The 15253-nt window shown below is 43.2% G+C and overlaps 1 protein-coding gene across 5 annotated transcripts in view; it reads left to right on the forward strand.

Annotated features, from left to right (window-relative positions):
- The first annotated feature begins 1787 nt into the window (after positions 1–1787).
- Positions 1788–15253, forward strand: part of KDM4C (lysine demethylase 4C) — a 286545-nt gene continuing 273079 nt past the window's right edge. For 4 of the 5 annotated variants that reach the window (XR_014619288.1, XM_084304804.1, XM_084304806.1 and 1 more), the window contains exons 1-2: positions 1788–1867; positions 10055–10214. Coding sequence is in view for 4 of the 5 variants with exons in the window: in XM_084304804.1 (XP_084160930.1) it covers positions 10071–10214 (144 nt within the window). In the remaining variant the exon portion in view is untranslated. Of the gene's footprint in view, positions 1868–2107; positions 2178–10054; positions 10215–15253 lie in introns of those variants that run through there. The other variant, XM_084304805.1, reaches the window with a different exon arrangement.

Below are 15253 nucleotides of genomic sequence, written 5' to 3' on the forward strand. Positions count from 1 at the left end.
TTAGCAACAACCAGCTCTTGCAATTAAGAAACCTGCCAATTCAGCAGATTCCTGACCAAAGGTGAAAAGTACACTGTGAGGAAGACTCGGGGTCTTCCTCCCAAAGACCCCTGCCCACGTCTCAAAGACCCCTGCCCACAATTCTTGGAAGGCTCTACGCAGGCGCAAGGTGCCAAAAGGCTAATTAGCATAAGAAGCGAGGGAAGGCGGGGATAGGTAATGCATATGTATAGGTGCTTGTAGAATATTGATAGATTGATTGTATAAATTCAAGACTGCTTTCCGCTTTAGGTATGCACGATAGGTGGAGTGATCCCCCGTGCATCCAGCGCTGCAATAAAGAATATACCACTTAAAGGAATTTCGGCTTCGATCTTTGAATCAGGGGGCCTGAAAAGGACAAGGCTTCGGAGTGATGTTGGCAGGTGGACAGCAGTCCACCTTTGCCTAGAGAGAGAGCACAGAAAAGGCGGAGCCATGCTCTCCTTGGAAATACATAGTGATAGGCCAAGACAAACAATATAGGAATTTCGGATTACATTAAGAAGAAAAAAAATCCCCATGAGAACAGGCCACAGAGAAGTCGTGGAAGACAAGCTTGTAACTTCCATGAGTAGAAAATGACTATTCAAACAGAAGTGGCTTCCAGCATCAGCCAAACGGGGTGGAAGACATGTACTGTGTAAACTATCATACAGCAGAAAGGCCACTTTTGTGGTTTGATTTCCTGGAACATCTTTTTGGTAGCATAATTAACTCTAACACTCATACTTGAGATGGCTGACCCAGAAATTGAGGTCTTTGTACCAAGTCCAAAGGGCTTGAGAAGCCTATAGTATAATTTCAGAAGCCTGTGCTGTGCAGATATTGAGCTCACAACTTAAAACAAAAGGAAGGGAATTTAGGAGATTCATCCTTTATTTCTGAGTGTTTGTAGTCACATAAGTAGTGTTTTTGTTACTAGCCAACACTTACCTAAATGCACAGCCTGAAACATGAAAGGCAGGAAGAAAGTGCAGAAAAGATTGCTTAAACCTCAATAAGATAAAAAATATTCCTCATGCCCTAGAATGTCAGCAAACTCACGGGTACTTTAAGATGAGCCCATTAAAGTAAAGAAGGTGATCAGTGAGTTGGAAATTTCTCATTTCATAGTTGGAAATGGGAAAAATTGCACCCCAGAAAGAGTGAGCATTTCACTCCAGAAAGAGTGGGCATTGGAAGGGATTGCCCAGGGAGGTGGTGGAGTCACTGTCCCTCGGGGGCGTTTAAGGAAAGGTTGGATGAGGTGGTTAAGGACATGGTTCAGCGTGTGGTGGCGGTGGTGGGGTGATGGTTGGACCAGATGAAGCAGGAGGGCTTGTCCAAACTTAGTGATTCTGTGAGAGCACTGTGCTGCTGGAATACAGGTGAGACAGTGATCTACGTAACTTTTGAAGAAGGCCAGTGTCCTCCTTCAGAGGTGTTTATATTCCTGGCTGACGCTGTGAGGCACACCCTGAACCCCCCCCCAGCCCAGATGCGGGGGCTGCGGGGTGAGGTCGGAGCCACGTGACCCAGCCGGGCCCCGGGCACGGCACCGCTGCCGGCCGCGTGACGTCGACGCCGTCCTCCGTCACGCGCTCCCCCCTCTCCCCCCCCCGGGCCTCCTCTCTTCCCCTCCCCTCCCCTCCGGGCGTGCGAGCGCCGCGCGCATGCGCAGGACGCAGCTGTCATCCGCGCACGGAACGAGAAGTCCCGGGCGGGGAGGGGAGGAGCCGGGCGCAGCGAGGGGAGGGGAGGGGGCGGGGGAGCGCCCGTGCGTCCGGCCGGCCGGCGGCAGCGGCGGCACCCGCGGCGCGCCCGTCCCAGCGCCCACCCCGGGCAGGTGCCGTGGGGCTGCGGGGCCGGGGCGGGGCGCGGCGCGGCTCAGGGGGAGCTGGGGGCCGGGAGCGGGCCGCGGAGGAGCGGGGCGGGGCGGGGCGGGCCGGGCAGGTGGTGGCGGCGGCGGAGCGGGGCTGGGGGTGCCGGGGCGGGCAGGGGGAGGGCCGGCCGCGGGGCTGCCGCGGGGCGCGCGGTTCATTCATCTCTCCGCGCAGCTGGGGCGCCCGGCAGCCGCGCGACGTGGGAGCACAGCCCGGGGGGAGCGAGGCTCGGCTTCAGCACCACCTGCCCGCCGCCAGCGACCCGGCACCGCGGTGCGTGGCTCCCCCGGGCCGGCCCTCTCTCCCTCCCTCCTTCCCTTCCTTCCCTTCCTCCTTCCCTTCCTTCCTTCCCTCCCTCCCTCCCTCCCTCCCCGCTGCCCCTGACCGGGAGCCCCGAGTGGGAAGTGCGAGTCGCTGCCACCGGGGCGCTGCCTGCCTCGCTGCGGGAAGCAGCCGGCCTCGTGCCTTTGTTTATGCGGTGTCGGGGGGACAGTCCTGTCCCTGCGGCTTAAAAATCCTCCAGCTGCCTCCCAGAGTGAGCAGGGTGTGTTTTCGGTGCTGTTGAACTGTAGTTTTACACCTCTCGCTCCCCCCACCCCCTTTCTGAGACACTAGTGACAGCAGCAACAGGAGTTTCCTGGTGGTTACTAAAATAGAAGTTTTTTTTTTTTTTTTTTTTTTTTTAAGCTAAAACGCTTCCCATAAGAAAAAACTTAACAGCAGTCCAGTGCAGCGTAACTTTTGTCACCTTGCGGTGCTACACGTTTAATGAACCGAGGGCGTGCTGCTGACTGTGGTCATCGTACATGGATGTAAAAATGCATCTTGGGCCTTACCCCCATTCTGCCTGGAACTGCAGCAGCCACCTGGGAGCGCCGCCACACCTCTCAGAAGTACCTGCCAAACACGAGGCTGGGGAAACACCAGCACGATTTGCTTTTCACTACCTGCAGTGAGGCTGCACTGAATTGCGACTACTGAGCTACTGCCAGTCATGCTTATCTTACTCTCAGCTTCGGGGTGGTGCTGATTTCTCGGTTGTTAGTAGGTTGTTAGATGGTTAGCAGGTTGTTTGATGGTTACCTTTTGCTGAAGTGAGGGTATGGGTGCCTGTAAGAGGAATTTCCTTTCTTGGGACCAGTGCAGGAAACAATATGTCTTATCTGGATAAGTGGATGTGACTGAATAGCAGCTGAATCAGGATTAGAGCCAATGTGTGTAAGGGAATAACCTTTATTTGGTGTCTACTTAAAAAAAAAACACAAGCAAACAAAAAAAAAAACAACAACTTTGATTTGATCTCTGAATTTCTGTGGTGAGTATGGCAGAATAGGAAAAAGAAGTCAGGTCTTGTAATTTATAAGCCTCGGTTTTTGTTGACTGTTGAGTACAGAATTTTGTAGTTACTTTTTTAAACTTTTTTTTTTTTAAACAAGGTAAATGATTTTACACCAAATCTAAATGTATAGTTACCACCGTAATGCATTCAGTTCAGAAAATTACATTGTCAAGTACTAATTATGATAATCTCCCTAAGCTATTACGGGCTAGCCCAGTAATTATGCAGGAAAAAGAAAATCTGCGACTTAACGCCTAACTATTTAAAAACAAAGGGATTCGGTATATTTAGGACTTTCTCAGTTCGAATGGCGCTTGATTGGACTACTAAGTACCGCAGTTAACTTACTTAGAAACTTCTGCTTTTTTCAGTAGGTGTCGTTTGCTAGTGTGTTTCTTCAGTATAATGCCGAATGAGGCATATGGTTTTGTTTAGGTTAGTTTTATGAAGGTCCTAGTCTCCCCCATCCTGAAAGCTACAAGCTCTTCAAACACATTTTCAGTGTACACGGAGCTTCCAGTATAACACATCTTGCTGTAATGAATATTCTAAGATTTTAATTCATATCTAGTGGAAACAACTTCCAAGGTAACTTGCTATTTCAATATTTCATATTTCAAAACAAATGAGTGATATTTTGAATTATTTTCTTGGCTTTCATTTGGATTCAGAGACTGACTAATAATTAAGATATTTTGAAGAAATGCAGTGTTTTATACTTGAAGAAATCTAGTAGTTGTGTAATGAAATCACAATGAAGGTTTTCATAAGAAGTTGCTGAAACAAAGTCCAGAGTGCTTTATGAATGCTTATTGTAGTTTTGGTGTATAAATTGTTAGGACAGACTTTAGGTTTCTTAGGTGGTATCATATACTATATTGCATTCTGTTGTAAGCTTGAATTTTGCTCCAACTTTTTCACTTGTTTAAAATTGCGACAGTAGGCGTAGTGGGTAAGTTCATTGGCTGCATGAGTAGTCCTACTACTGACTTAGGCAAGCATTCATCTTTTTTATCCTTAATTCTGTTTAATTTTAACTGTTGGGATACAGTATATTTAGGGAAATATAAAATACAGTATATTTTAAGAACATATATATTTTTTAAGAAAATACACTGTACAACAGTAGATTAGAACAATTGCCAACATTTTTTACTTAAGACGTTCAGAGTTAGAATTAAGAACACGTCGTTTTGTGAAGGCTAAATATTGCAAGAAGTTCTTCAGTGTCTAACTGGTTTCACTTTGTGATTGTCAGGCATGACAGGATATACTTCATTGGCTGTTGGTGTTTTTAAAGGAGTTTCATGAACAAAATTTGCTCTAGTTCCTTTGTGACATTTCTGCATTTAGCGTGTAGAATCGGTTGACTGAGGCTGTTGTGATTTATTTCAGTAGACTTAAGATTTTCTGCTGGGTTTTGTTTAAAGTTTTAGCTGTTAGCAGATACCCTTTCTTTGGGAGAACCTTGGCAAACACGCCTGGTTTTAATAGATGCTTTATGGCAACGATTACACTGGTGGACCAGGTTTTGTTTCACTTTCACTGTTAGTTCTTTGCTTAAAAGGTAATTTATAAGTGGCTTAAGTTGTAAATGAGTCTATGGTTTTGGAGATCGGTAAATTGTTTTAGAAAAAAAAAAGATGGTAATTTTGATTCAAAATTAAAATTGAGATTAAGTTTAAAAGTCTGCAAACTGAGTTATGAATGAAAGAACAGAAATAAAACTTGAAGAGTTTTATCCCTAAGCATTAGGGATTTTCTTAATGTTTCAGTTTAATTCCAATTTGGAGTATTTGATCTGAATAAATGATGGCAAATACTTCAAAAGTGAGACTTGTAAGAATATTTAAAGTTAGAGAAAATAGAAGAGGAAAATAACTGTTGTAACAGTTGTCAGTTTTAGTGCTGTAGGTATTCCTTATGCAAGTTGCTGACAGTGGGAAGCTCACAGTGTTCTCTTCCAACCCCTACAGTTCTGTGATTCTGTGATTCTCTTGTTCTCCCTGTGGAAGTCTCGTCTAGATTTACTCAGATACAAAGCTTCACAGGTTGCTGCTATACAAATGTTAAATGTATGGTTTAACAAGTTCTTCCTTGAACTTTTTGCATCGCAAAGTGATACTGTAGAGCTGCAAGTACAACATAGGCAGAGTGCTGGCCTTTTCTTCTTGCTGAAGCTTCACCTGCTAGAACATTGTAGATCAGAGCCAGCCTGCCAGTTCATTTTAGGCTGTCTGCCTCTGCTCTGGAAAAGGTGTATCGTTTTGGTGGCCTGTGATCATTTTGGAGCGAGGAGGCTCTTGGTTGCCTGAGCTGAGGATGTGCTTTCTCTGCTGCTGTGAGCGTTGTAGCAAACTGTGGAAGTGTCCAGTGACTATTCCATGCATGTACTCTTAGTCAAGCAGTTCACTTCAGCGCGCGTACTTCCAAGTCACAACAGCAGAAGGGCGGGTGTGACCCTTCCCTGGCTGCTTGGTATTGGGTCTCTGGTAATTTAGAACAAGATGTAAAGGTAGGGGAGAATTGCATGGCTTCTTTGAATTACAAACTCTTTAATGAGGGGTGAAATGCTCACGGGGAAGGTCACAATAGCAAGTCCTGCACTGTGGTGGTTCTACCTTGCTAGGCAGCTGAACTCCACCACGCTGCTCTCTCACTCCCCGTCCTCAGAAGAGGAGGGGAAGAAAAGGAAAGAAACATCTAATGAATAAGGATTATTTAATTAAAGGAAAAATAATTATTAAGGGAAAACTATTATTAATTAAAGAATTTAACTAAAGGGAAAGGGGAAAAGGGGGGGGGACCACAAAGGCCATATGGAAATGCAGAGGAAAGAAATTACTCTCCGCTTCCCGCAAATGAGCGATGCTTGTCCACGTCCTTGAAGCAGGGCGTCAGCACACGTAGATACTGCTCGGGAGGACAGGAGACTTGATGTGGTGATGGCATTGCTCAGCAGCAGACACAACACTGGTGTGGTATCAGGGCTGCTCTGGCTGCATGTGCGAAGCACAGCGCGGTGTGGGCTGCTGCAGGGGAGTTAACTCCATCCAAGCCAGACCCAGTACCTGCACCCATGATGAAGTCTGTAGCTTCGGGGGTCCTCTGAGTGGCATGGGGGATGGGGAGAGACGGGGAGTAGTCTCCACAAACTGAGAAAAAAAGACATTTTTTACTTTGTCTTTGTCTTACTTTGTCCTGTCTTTGTTCTTCACCTGATAAACGGTTTACCATGTAATGGCAGCTTGTGAAAGAATATCACTGCTCACCTAGCGTGTTCCCAAAAAGAATGCATGAGGTTTGATATTAAGGAGTTCTGAAATCCAGAATGTTTGTGTACAAGAGTAGCTTCTGGGATGGGATCTGAAAAGGTGGTTAGTAATCTGCCGTAAAGCTAGGGAGCTTTTCCTGGGAGCTGCATTCAGTGTGAGAGATCTGGCAGGACTGTGTACAAAGTACCTTTAGGATGGAGCTCACTTGTGGTATCCTCATCACAGCTGTGAATGCAAACAGCACGTCTGCCACCTGCTGTCTGTATCCCCAGCAATGTTATCGATGCTGCGTTATCAGTGAATATTCTTCTGAACTTCTAGGGGCTTGTCAGTTAGCTTTTCAAAAGCTGCTTTGTGATTTCTGTGAGGACTGCACCTACATTTGCAAATGCTGATGCTCATTTGCGTGAATTCATGGTTTACTTCCATGTTGAATATTGCTTGTGGCTTTGGCACCCTTTTCCACTAACTGAGTAAATTGCTAAAACTAGTTAAGATCCAGAAATAGGATGTAAGGATGATTGGAATTAATGAAATGGATTTTCTGCAAGGAGACTAGGAGTCGTGAGCCTTGAAAAGAGATGACTGAATGATCTGATGGTAGAAATCTTCATGCTATGCATGGACTGAAAGTAATGGAAATGATAAACGATTGTTTACAGCATGCATGTGAGATGTCAGATGAAACTAGAAAGTGAAATATTTAAAGCATACCGGAGATCCTTCATTTAGTATATATTGATTGTGGAGGGCTTTGTCAAAAGTTTTTTTTTTGAATATTAAAGGCCTACAAAGTTTCTAAGTCATGAGCAAAAAAAAAAATCAGCAACTCAAATGCAAAAATATCCTCTTTGCCTCTGTATTCCTTGAGCTGTGAATTGCTGAAGACTGAGATGTTATTCTGGAAAAGTATAAATATGAGCTGCCCCTTAAACTGCTTTTTCTGAGAGACCTGCTGTTAGCATCTGTGGGAGCTGGACAGGTTGGACGGGCTATTACTGTGCCTAGAGACTGTTACATGCTATACTCAGCTTGGACTACAGATTTCATGCTTTTGTTTTAATCAAAAGCTAAAACCTCTTGAAATACCGGTTGCAAATAAAAATGAGAAAAAAATATATATACTTTTTTATTACTCCGGATTAGTTCTTTTAAGACATTGTTGCGTGCTTTGAGCTTGGTGTGGGGGATGAATGTTTACAGAACTAATTAGGTCATTTTTCAGTTCAGTATTTATGCGTTCAAAATAGGTCACTTTTTGTGTTTTGGAAATAATTGCTTTAGGGGTAGTACCGTGACATAGAAATACAAACTTGAAATGAAGTTTGTCAAACTTCTTAGAGACTTATAGTGAAATTAAGATGACTCTAAGAGCTATAGAATAAGGTCACTTATCCAGATCTCATGTTCCTTAAGCTTTTGTAATTCATCAAATACTTTATATAATTTGTAATTCATATAAATATACATCTATAATTTATATAATACATCTAATACTGAGTAGAAGGGAAGGATCACCTCTCTAGATCTGCTGATGATCCTTTGCCAGTGCAGCCAGGATTAATGTTCTCAGCAGCAAGGGCATCCTACTGGCTCATGTTCAGCTTGGTGTCCACCAGGACCTCCAGGTCCTTTTCTGCAGAGCTGCTTTCCAGCTGGGTGGCCAACACCCTGTGTTGGTGCCTGGGGCTCCACCTCTGTAGCTGGAGGTTCCTGTCAACTCACTTCTCCAGCCTGTCTGGGTCCCGCCGGGTGACTGTAGAGCCCTCTGCTGTATCAGAATACGAATACATAATGTTTGTATTCTCTGCAGTTATTACGGAATTAAGCAGAAGTAGTAGCTCTGAGGGTGGTTGGACAAAATTGTATGTCTGAGAGGTATTGAAGTATTGATAAAACAGTTTATGGTTAACAATTCCAACTATTGTTTTTTGCAAAAGAATCTTTAAAGTTAATGCATGACTTTGTTTAGGAATTGTTAGGATTAGGAGTGCTTGACTTGTTACAGGCCAGTTAAGTGAATAAAATGCACATCTGACAAGTTCTTACCTTTCCAATGAAGGAAAGAATATTATTGATTAGTAAAGACAAATTCATAAGTGGGGCTGCTGAAGTTGCTTTGTTTTGGAAAACAAGAACAAACCTCCCCCCAAAAAGCATGAATCAACTCCCTCTGCTTCTGCTTGAATCCCCCCAGAACTGAACTGACAATATTAGAAAACAGCAAAGAGTTTAGGGAAGGATATTAATCTCTGTGCTGTGATGAAAAACCTAATGACTGCAGTCTGTCTTGTATACATGTATAGTCAATGAAATAGGTTGAAGGTGTAAAATGAAAATTAATGAAATACCGTTACATTTCTTGCCAAGAAGAAATAGCAGGTTCTTTTAGAGGTGCCGTGTTTGTGGGTACTACACTCGTGTGCATGTACGTTTAATACATGTAAACCTGAAAGTCTAAAAGCTGATTAAGGAGAGATCAAATCTCCTGCTCAATTACCCTTTTTCAAGTATCACCTCATTGTCAGTGAAGAATTATAAATTGTAGCCATTGTATGCTGTGCTATGCAATGAAGGCAAGCATAACCTGTGAAATAAGTGGCTAATAGCTAACTCACAAGCAAAATTTAAGGTAACAAGGTGTGGCAACAAAACCATGGATGCATGTTTTGCAGATGGAGAAAAAGAGGAATGAGACAGCAAAATCACTAGAAAGTTAGCCAAAGCTGAGTTATTTGTATTTTGGAATAAGTTTTTTGTAAGATAAGGAAGTAAACAATAGGTTGTACTCCTTGTTGGCACGTGGTGAGGTAGAGTTGGAAATGACACCCGCTGAAGCTAAATTATATCTGTTAGTGGCACAAAGACCAGTCTTTTCATTATTTCTGTATCTTAGTATGAAACAAAAATATTTCTTTAACCATCCTTAATGTAGTCATGGAAATTAAGGGAAATGCCAGTCATCTTTCTGTATCTACTGCATGCATTGATTCTGCTGAAAAGGCTTTGGAGAATGAGGGGTGATACAATTGCTGTTGAAACACTGACGTGAATTAAAAAATCCAGGTGCTCTTTCCCTACATTTGCAGTGTGACTAAAAAGTCAGTAATCAATTTCCCCATGTGCTAAATGGGAGTAATGATATTTTATTACTAGTGTAGTTTTGCTGCTCTAGGTTATATGTGTAAAATGTAATTGTCTACACAGAGAACCTGTGGATGGATCAACACAGGAAGTTGCTAGTATGATGTTAAATGATAACTTGAGAAAATCTGTTGTAAATTCAAACTGGTATGTTGCTTATGGTAGTGTCCCTCCTGGGTGAGGGCCAAGTAGTCTTCAAGGAGCAGGGAGAAAAAGTATATATCCTTTTTGTGCCTTTTATAGAAGCATGGGCAGGGGATTTTGAAAACCCTTTTCCAATTTGAAACATACATTGAATCTCAAATATTGTTTAATAGAAGATTGTTCTCTTCAGTATATGTAATTATTTTGTTATTTTCAGTATATGTAATTATTGTTGTTTTATTTTTCAGTGGAAACTGAGCCACAATGGAGGCTGTCATCTCAGATAGTCCTCCAAACCCAAGTTGCAAAATCATGACTTTTAGGCCTTCGATGGATGAATTCAGGGACTTCAACAAATACTTAGCATACATGGAATCACAAGGCGCTCACAGAGCTGGAGTTGCAAAGGTATGTAGAAGGAAAATTGTTCCTAATGCACATTTTCCTAGTATTTTTATTTCACTGATTGCAAAACTTACCTCATTAGGACTTAACATTTTTTTTCCAAATGATTTTCAGTGAATACATACTACTCTATTTTTCTTATGCTTTGCAATATTTCTGTTTTATGGAAAATAATGAAGATACTGTTCTCTTTCCAACCTTCTGTTGTTTCTATCTTTACAATGGCAAAAGGCATCTCTTCCTAAGGTAGATCTAAACTATTTTTTTTGTAACGCAGAACTAAATAGGGAAGTGAGAGCATAACCTAGAAAATCCTTATCTATCTGATGTTGAATTCATTCCTTTGGGGTGGCATATAATTTCTCTGAAGTAGATAATCCCACTAGTCAGTGGTTACATATGTGAAGATAGTGAACCACTGATGGAATTTAAATTGTTTACTTTATAATGGTGATTGTGTTATATTTTTATTCTGGGAGTATCACTTAGATTGGAAAAGACCCTTAAGATCATCACGTCCAACCATCTACCTCACTGCCAACTCTTACCTCTAAACAATGTCCTTAACTGCCACATCCATATGTTTCTTAAATACCTCCTGGGACGGCAACTCCACCGCTTCTCTGAGCAGCCTGTTCCAGTGCCTAACCTGTGTGAAGGAACCCTTCCTGATAGCTAGTGTAAATCTCCCCTGGTGCAACTTGAGGCTGTTGCCTCATGTTCTTTCACTTGTCACGTGAGAAATGAGACTAACACCCACCTCACTGCAACCCCTTCCTGGTAGTTGTAGAGAGCAGTAAAGTCTACCCTCAGCTTCCTTTTCTTCAGACAAAGCATCCCCAGTTCCCTCAGCTACTCCTCATAAGTCTTATTTTCTAGACCCTTCAGCAGCTTCATTGTTCTCTGCACAAACTTCAGCAACCCAGTATCCTTCTTGTAGTGAGGTGACCAAAACTGAACACAGTACTTGAGGTTCAGTCTCACCAGTGCTGAGTGTAGAGGGGCAATCACTTCCCTAGCCCTGCTGGCCACCCTGTTTCTGATGCAGGCCAGGATGCCATTGGCCTTCTTGGTCACCTGGGCACACTGCTTGCTCATATTCACCTGGCTGTTGACCAGTATCCCTGGTCCTCTGCTGGGCAATTTTCCAGCCACTCTTCCCAGGCCTGTACTGCTGCTTGGGATTGTCACTGAACCCAGCACTTAGCCTTGTTGAATAGCATATAATTGGGTATGACCCATCGATCAAGTCAATCCAGATTCTTCCGTAGAGCTTTTCTACCCTTAAGCAGATCAGCACTCTTGCCTGACATGGTGTCATCTACAAACTTACTGACAATTACACTCAGTCCCCTCATCCAGATCATTAATAAAAAAGTTAAACAAAACCAGCCGCAACACTGTGCCCTGGGGAACACCACTTTTGACTGACTGCCAACCAGATTCAACTCCATTCACAATGTCTCTTTGGGCTTGGCTGTTAAGCCATTTTTTTTGTCCAGTGAACAAGCAGTACATCGGTCCAAACCACGAACAGCCTGTTTCTCTAAGGGACAGCTGTAGGAAACAGTATCAAATGCTTTGCCAAGGTCCAGGTAAAAAACATCCATGGCCTTTTCCTTGTCCACCAAATGGGTCGTGTTATCGTAGAAGATCAGGATAGTCCATCAGGACTATCCTTTTGTAAACCAAGGCTGACTGGGTCTGATCACCTGGTTATCCTATATATGCCACGCAGTGGCACTCAAGATGATCTGCTCCATGACCTTCCCTGGCACCGAGGTCAGAGTGGCAGGCCTGTAATTTGCCAGACCCTCTTTCCTGCCCTTCCTGTAGATGGGCATCAAACTCAAAAACCTCTGGTCAGCTGTGATTTCCCCTTTTTAGCAAGGACTGTTAGCAAATTATCGAAAGTGGTTCAGTGAGCAGTTCTGCTAGCACCTTCAGCATCTTTGAGTAGATCCTATCCAGCCCTGTGGGTGACAGTGTTGTTGTGTAGTAGGTTGTTAACTATTCCCGTTTCAATTTTAAGGGCTTCATTCTGCTACCTGATTTGGTCTTCCAGCTCAGCAGGCTCGGAACCTGCAGAACAATTGGCCTGAGTAATAAAGGCTGAGGCAAAGAAGGCACTAAATACCTCAGCATTAAAGGCGCTATCTACCATTGTATTGCCCTTCAAGCAATGGTATATCCAGGATCTTAGAGCAGGTATTCCTTCCCTAATGGAGAGTGATTGGCAGAGACAGTTACTTAATGTTACATCTTATTTGTACCTTACCGTTTTGTCACTTTTCAAACCAACTGTGCACAGTGAAAGTTTGGAAATCCAAGCTTAGTTATTTTAAGTAGCCACTGGGAACAGCTCTTTTCATCACTGGGTTTAAACTAATAGAGCAAAGTGAAAACATTTAAAAATTGAGAGGAGAGAAACAAACCCTCTGAGACACTGAACCATGCAAATTTTCAAAAACTTGTGGTTGATTTTCTTGCTGACTTCTGAGGGTAGGGTGCATATAGGTGATATTTTAAACCATTCTCCACAAACAAGAGTAGAAATGTGATAGAAAAAACAGGAAAGCCTGAGCTCAATTTCCACGTGTTCAGCCATGCTATGGAACCTATTTGTATGTGTGGGAATGAGCTATTACAGACTTCTCATCTTGAACAGTGAAGTTAACAGCAAATTCATCATAGTGACATCTATTGCTCAACAGATCTACCCCATTAATGTGTATGAGGGCAGGAGATTCTGTCTGCCCAACAAGTTAACTAATCTTTTCTTGCAGTAGTATTAACAACAAAACTTCGTTTAGAAAGAAAATCAAGCTCATATTTCATCTTAAAGAAAAATGAAGTAAACTGTATATTTACCTCTTTGACAGTTCTCAAGAAATGCATAATCAGAGATGATACTATAATCCTTAAAAAGGCTATGCAAAGGTACGTTCTTATTGCTTAGATCATAATAAGAAGAGCTTCAGTTATTCCCTGTCATGAGGGTAGGAAGGCTCAGCAGAGGGATCTGGATAGGCTGGATTAATGAGCTGAGGCTGACTGTATGAAGTTCAACAAGGCTAAGTATTGGATCCCTTACTTGGGGCACAACAACCCCATGCAATGCTACAGGCTTGGGAGAGAGTGGCTGGAAAACTGCCGATCAGAAAGGGACCTGGGGGAATTGGTGGACAGTCGGCTGAATATGAGCCAGCAGTGTGCTCAGGTGGCCAAGAGGGCCAACAGCATCCTGGCTTGTCAGGAGTAGTGTGGCCAGCAGGTCTAGGGAAGTGATTGTCCCCCTGTACTCAGCTCTGTTCAGTTTTGGACCCCTCACTACAAGAAAAACATCGAGGTGCTGGAGCATGCCCAAAGAGCAGCGAAGGTGGTGAAGGGTCTAAAGAACAAATCTTAACATGGAGTGGTTGAAGGAGTTGGGGTTGTTTAGCTTGGAGAAAAGGAGGCTCAGGGGAGATCTTCTTGTACTCTGCAATTACCACAGACCCAGGAGACCACAGCAAGGTGGGGATCAGCCTCTTCTCCCAGGCACTAAGTGGTAAGACAAGGGGAAATGGCCTCGAGCTGTGCCAGGGGAGGTTTGGGTTGGATATTAGGAGAAAGTTCTACACTGAAAAGGTTGTGAGGCACTGGAATAGGCCACCCAGGGATGTGGTTGAATCAACGTCCCTGGAGGTTTTCAAGAAACATGTAGATGTAGTGCTTAGTGACATGGTTTAATAGTGGATTTGGCAATGTTATGTTAAAGGTTGTACTTGATGATCTTAGAGGTCTTTTCCAACCTAAATGATACCATGATTTTTTGTGTGTTTGTGTGTGCTTGTTCTGTTCTTACCTGTTTGTCGTGGTTTAACCCGGCTGGCAGCTAAACACCACGCAGCCGTTCGCTCACCCTCCCTCCTCCCTCTCTGGGACAGGGGAGAGAAATGGAAAGTGAAGCCCGTGAGTTGAGATAAAGACAGTTTAATAAGACAGGAAAATAATAATAATAATAATAATAATAATACAATGATGATAATAGTACTACTACTAATAATATGTACAAACAAGTGATGCACAATGCAATTGCTCACCACCCGCTGACCGATGCCCAGCTTAACCCTGAGCAGTCCGGCCCCCTCCCCCCGGCTAGCCACCCCTATATATTGTTTAGCATGCCGTCAGATGGTATGGAATACCCCTTTGGCTAGTTCGGGTCACCTGTCCTGGGTCTGTCCCCTCCCAGCTCTTACTACACCCCCAGCCTGCCTGTTGGCAGGACAGAGCAAAAGGCTGAGATGTCCTTGGCTTAGTATAAGCACTGCTCTGCAACAATTAAAACATCGGGGTGTTATCAGCACTCTTCTCATCCTAAGCCAAAACACAGCATTCCACCAGCTACTAGGAAGAAAATTAATTCTAACTGAAACCAGGACACTGTTAAAGACTGAAGCAGCTAGAAACCTTGTTCAGTGTCTTCTTGGTACAGGTTTTAAGCACTCCTCTGAGGCTGCTTGTATACTTAAGACAGAGTAGGTGTCTAAAACTTAAGTCCAGTGCACTAGCCATTTGTGTGTATGTACTTTAGGATGTCTTAGGAAAGAATTTCTTGGCACTCTTGGTTGCAAAATTTCAGCCACTAAAAGTGAAGAAAGATAATGAATTTGTCTTTTGAAATAATGGAAAGATTGTATGTTTTCAGTTCATTGGTTGAAGACGTGATGACTGGGGCTTCAGTGATTGTTCTCATTTGTTTTCTTATCTCTGTTTTGGTTTCTTGTCTGTCATCCAGCAATTAAACGAAGGTGTAAAGCTAGATGATATAAATATCAAGAAAATATGCTGTCACTTACAGTGTCACTTACTGCTTAATGTGTTTGGCTTTGTAGATTTTTAACTTTTCTGTAAAAATTATGAAGTTGAAACACCTTAAAGGAACACTGTAATGAGGCAAACTAGTAGTAATCTTTTAAGTTTAGGCATATAAATGTGTGAACATAACCGTTTTTTAAATACTAGATGAAACAGTGATTTCCAGCAGATATCTTAGT

This window comes from Netta rufina (genome assembly GCF_964035555.1).
Source record: "Netta rufina genome assembly, chromosome: Z".
NCBI lineage: Eukaryota > Metazoa > Chordata > Aves > Anseriformes > Anatidae > Netta > Netta rufina.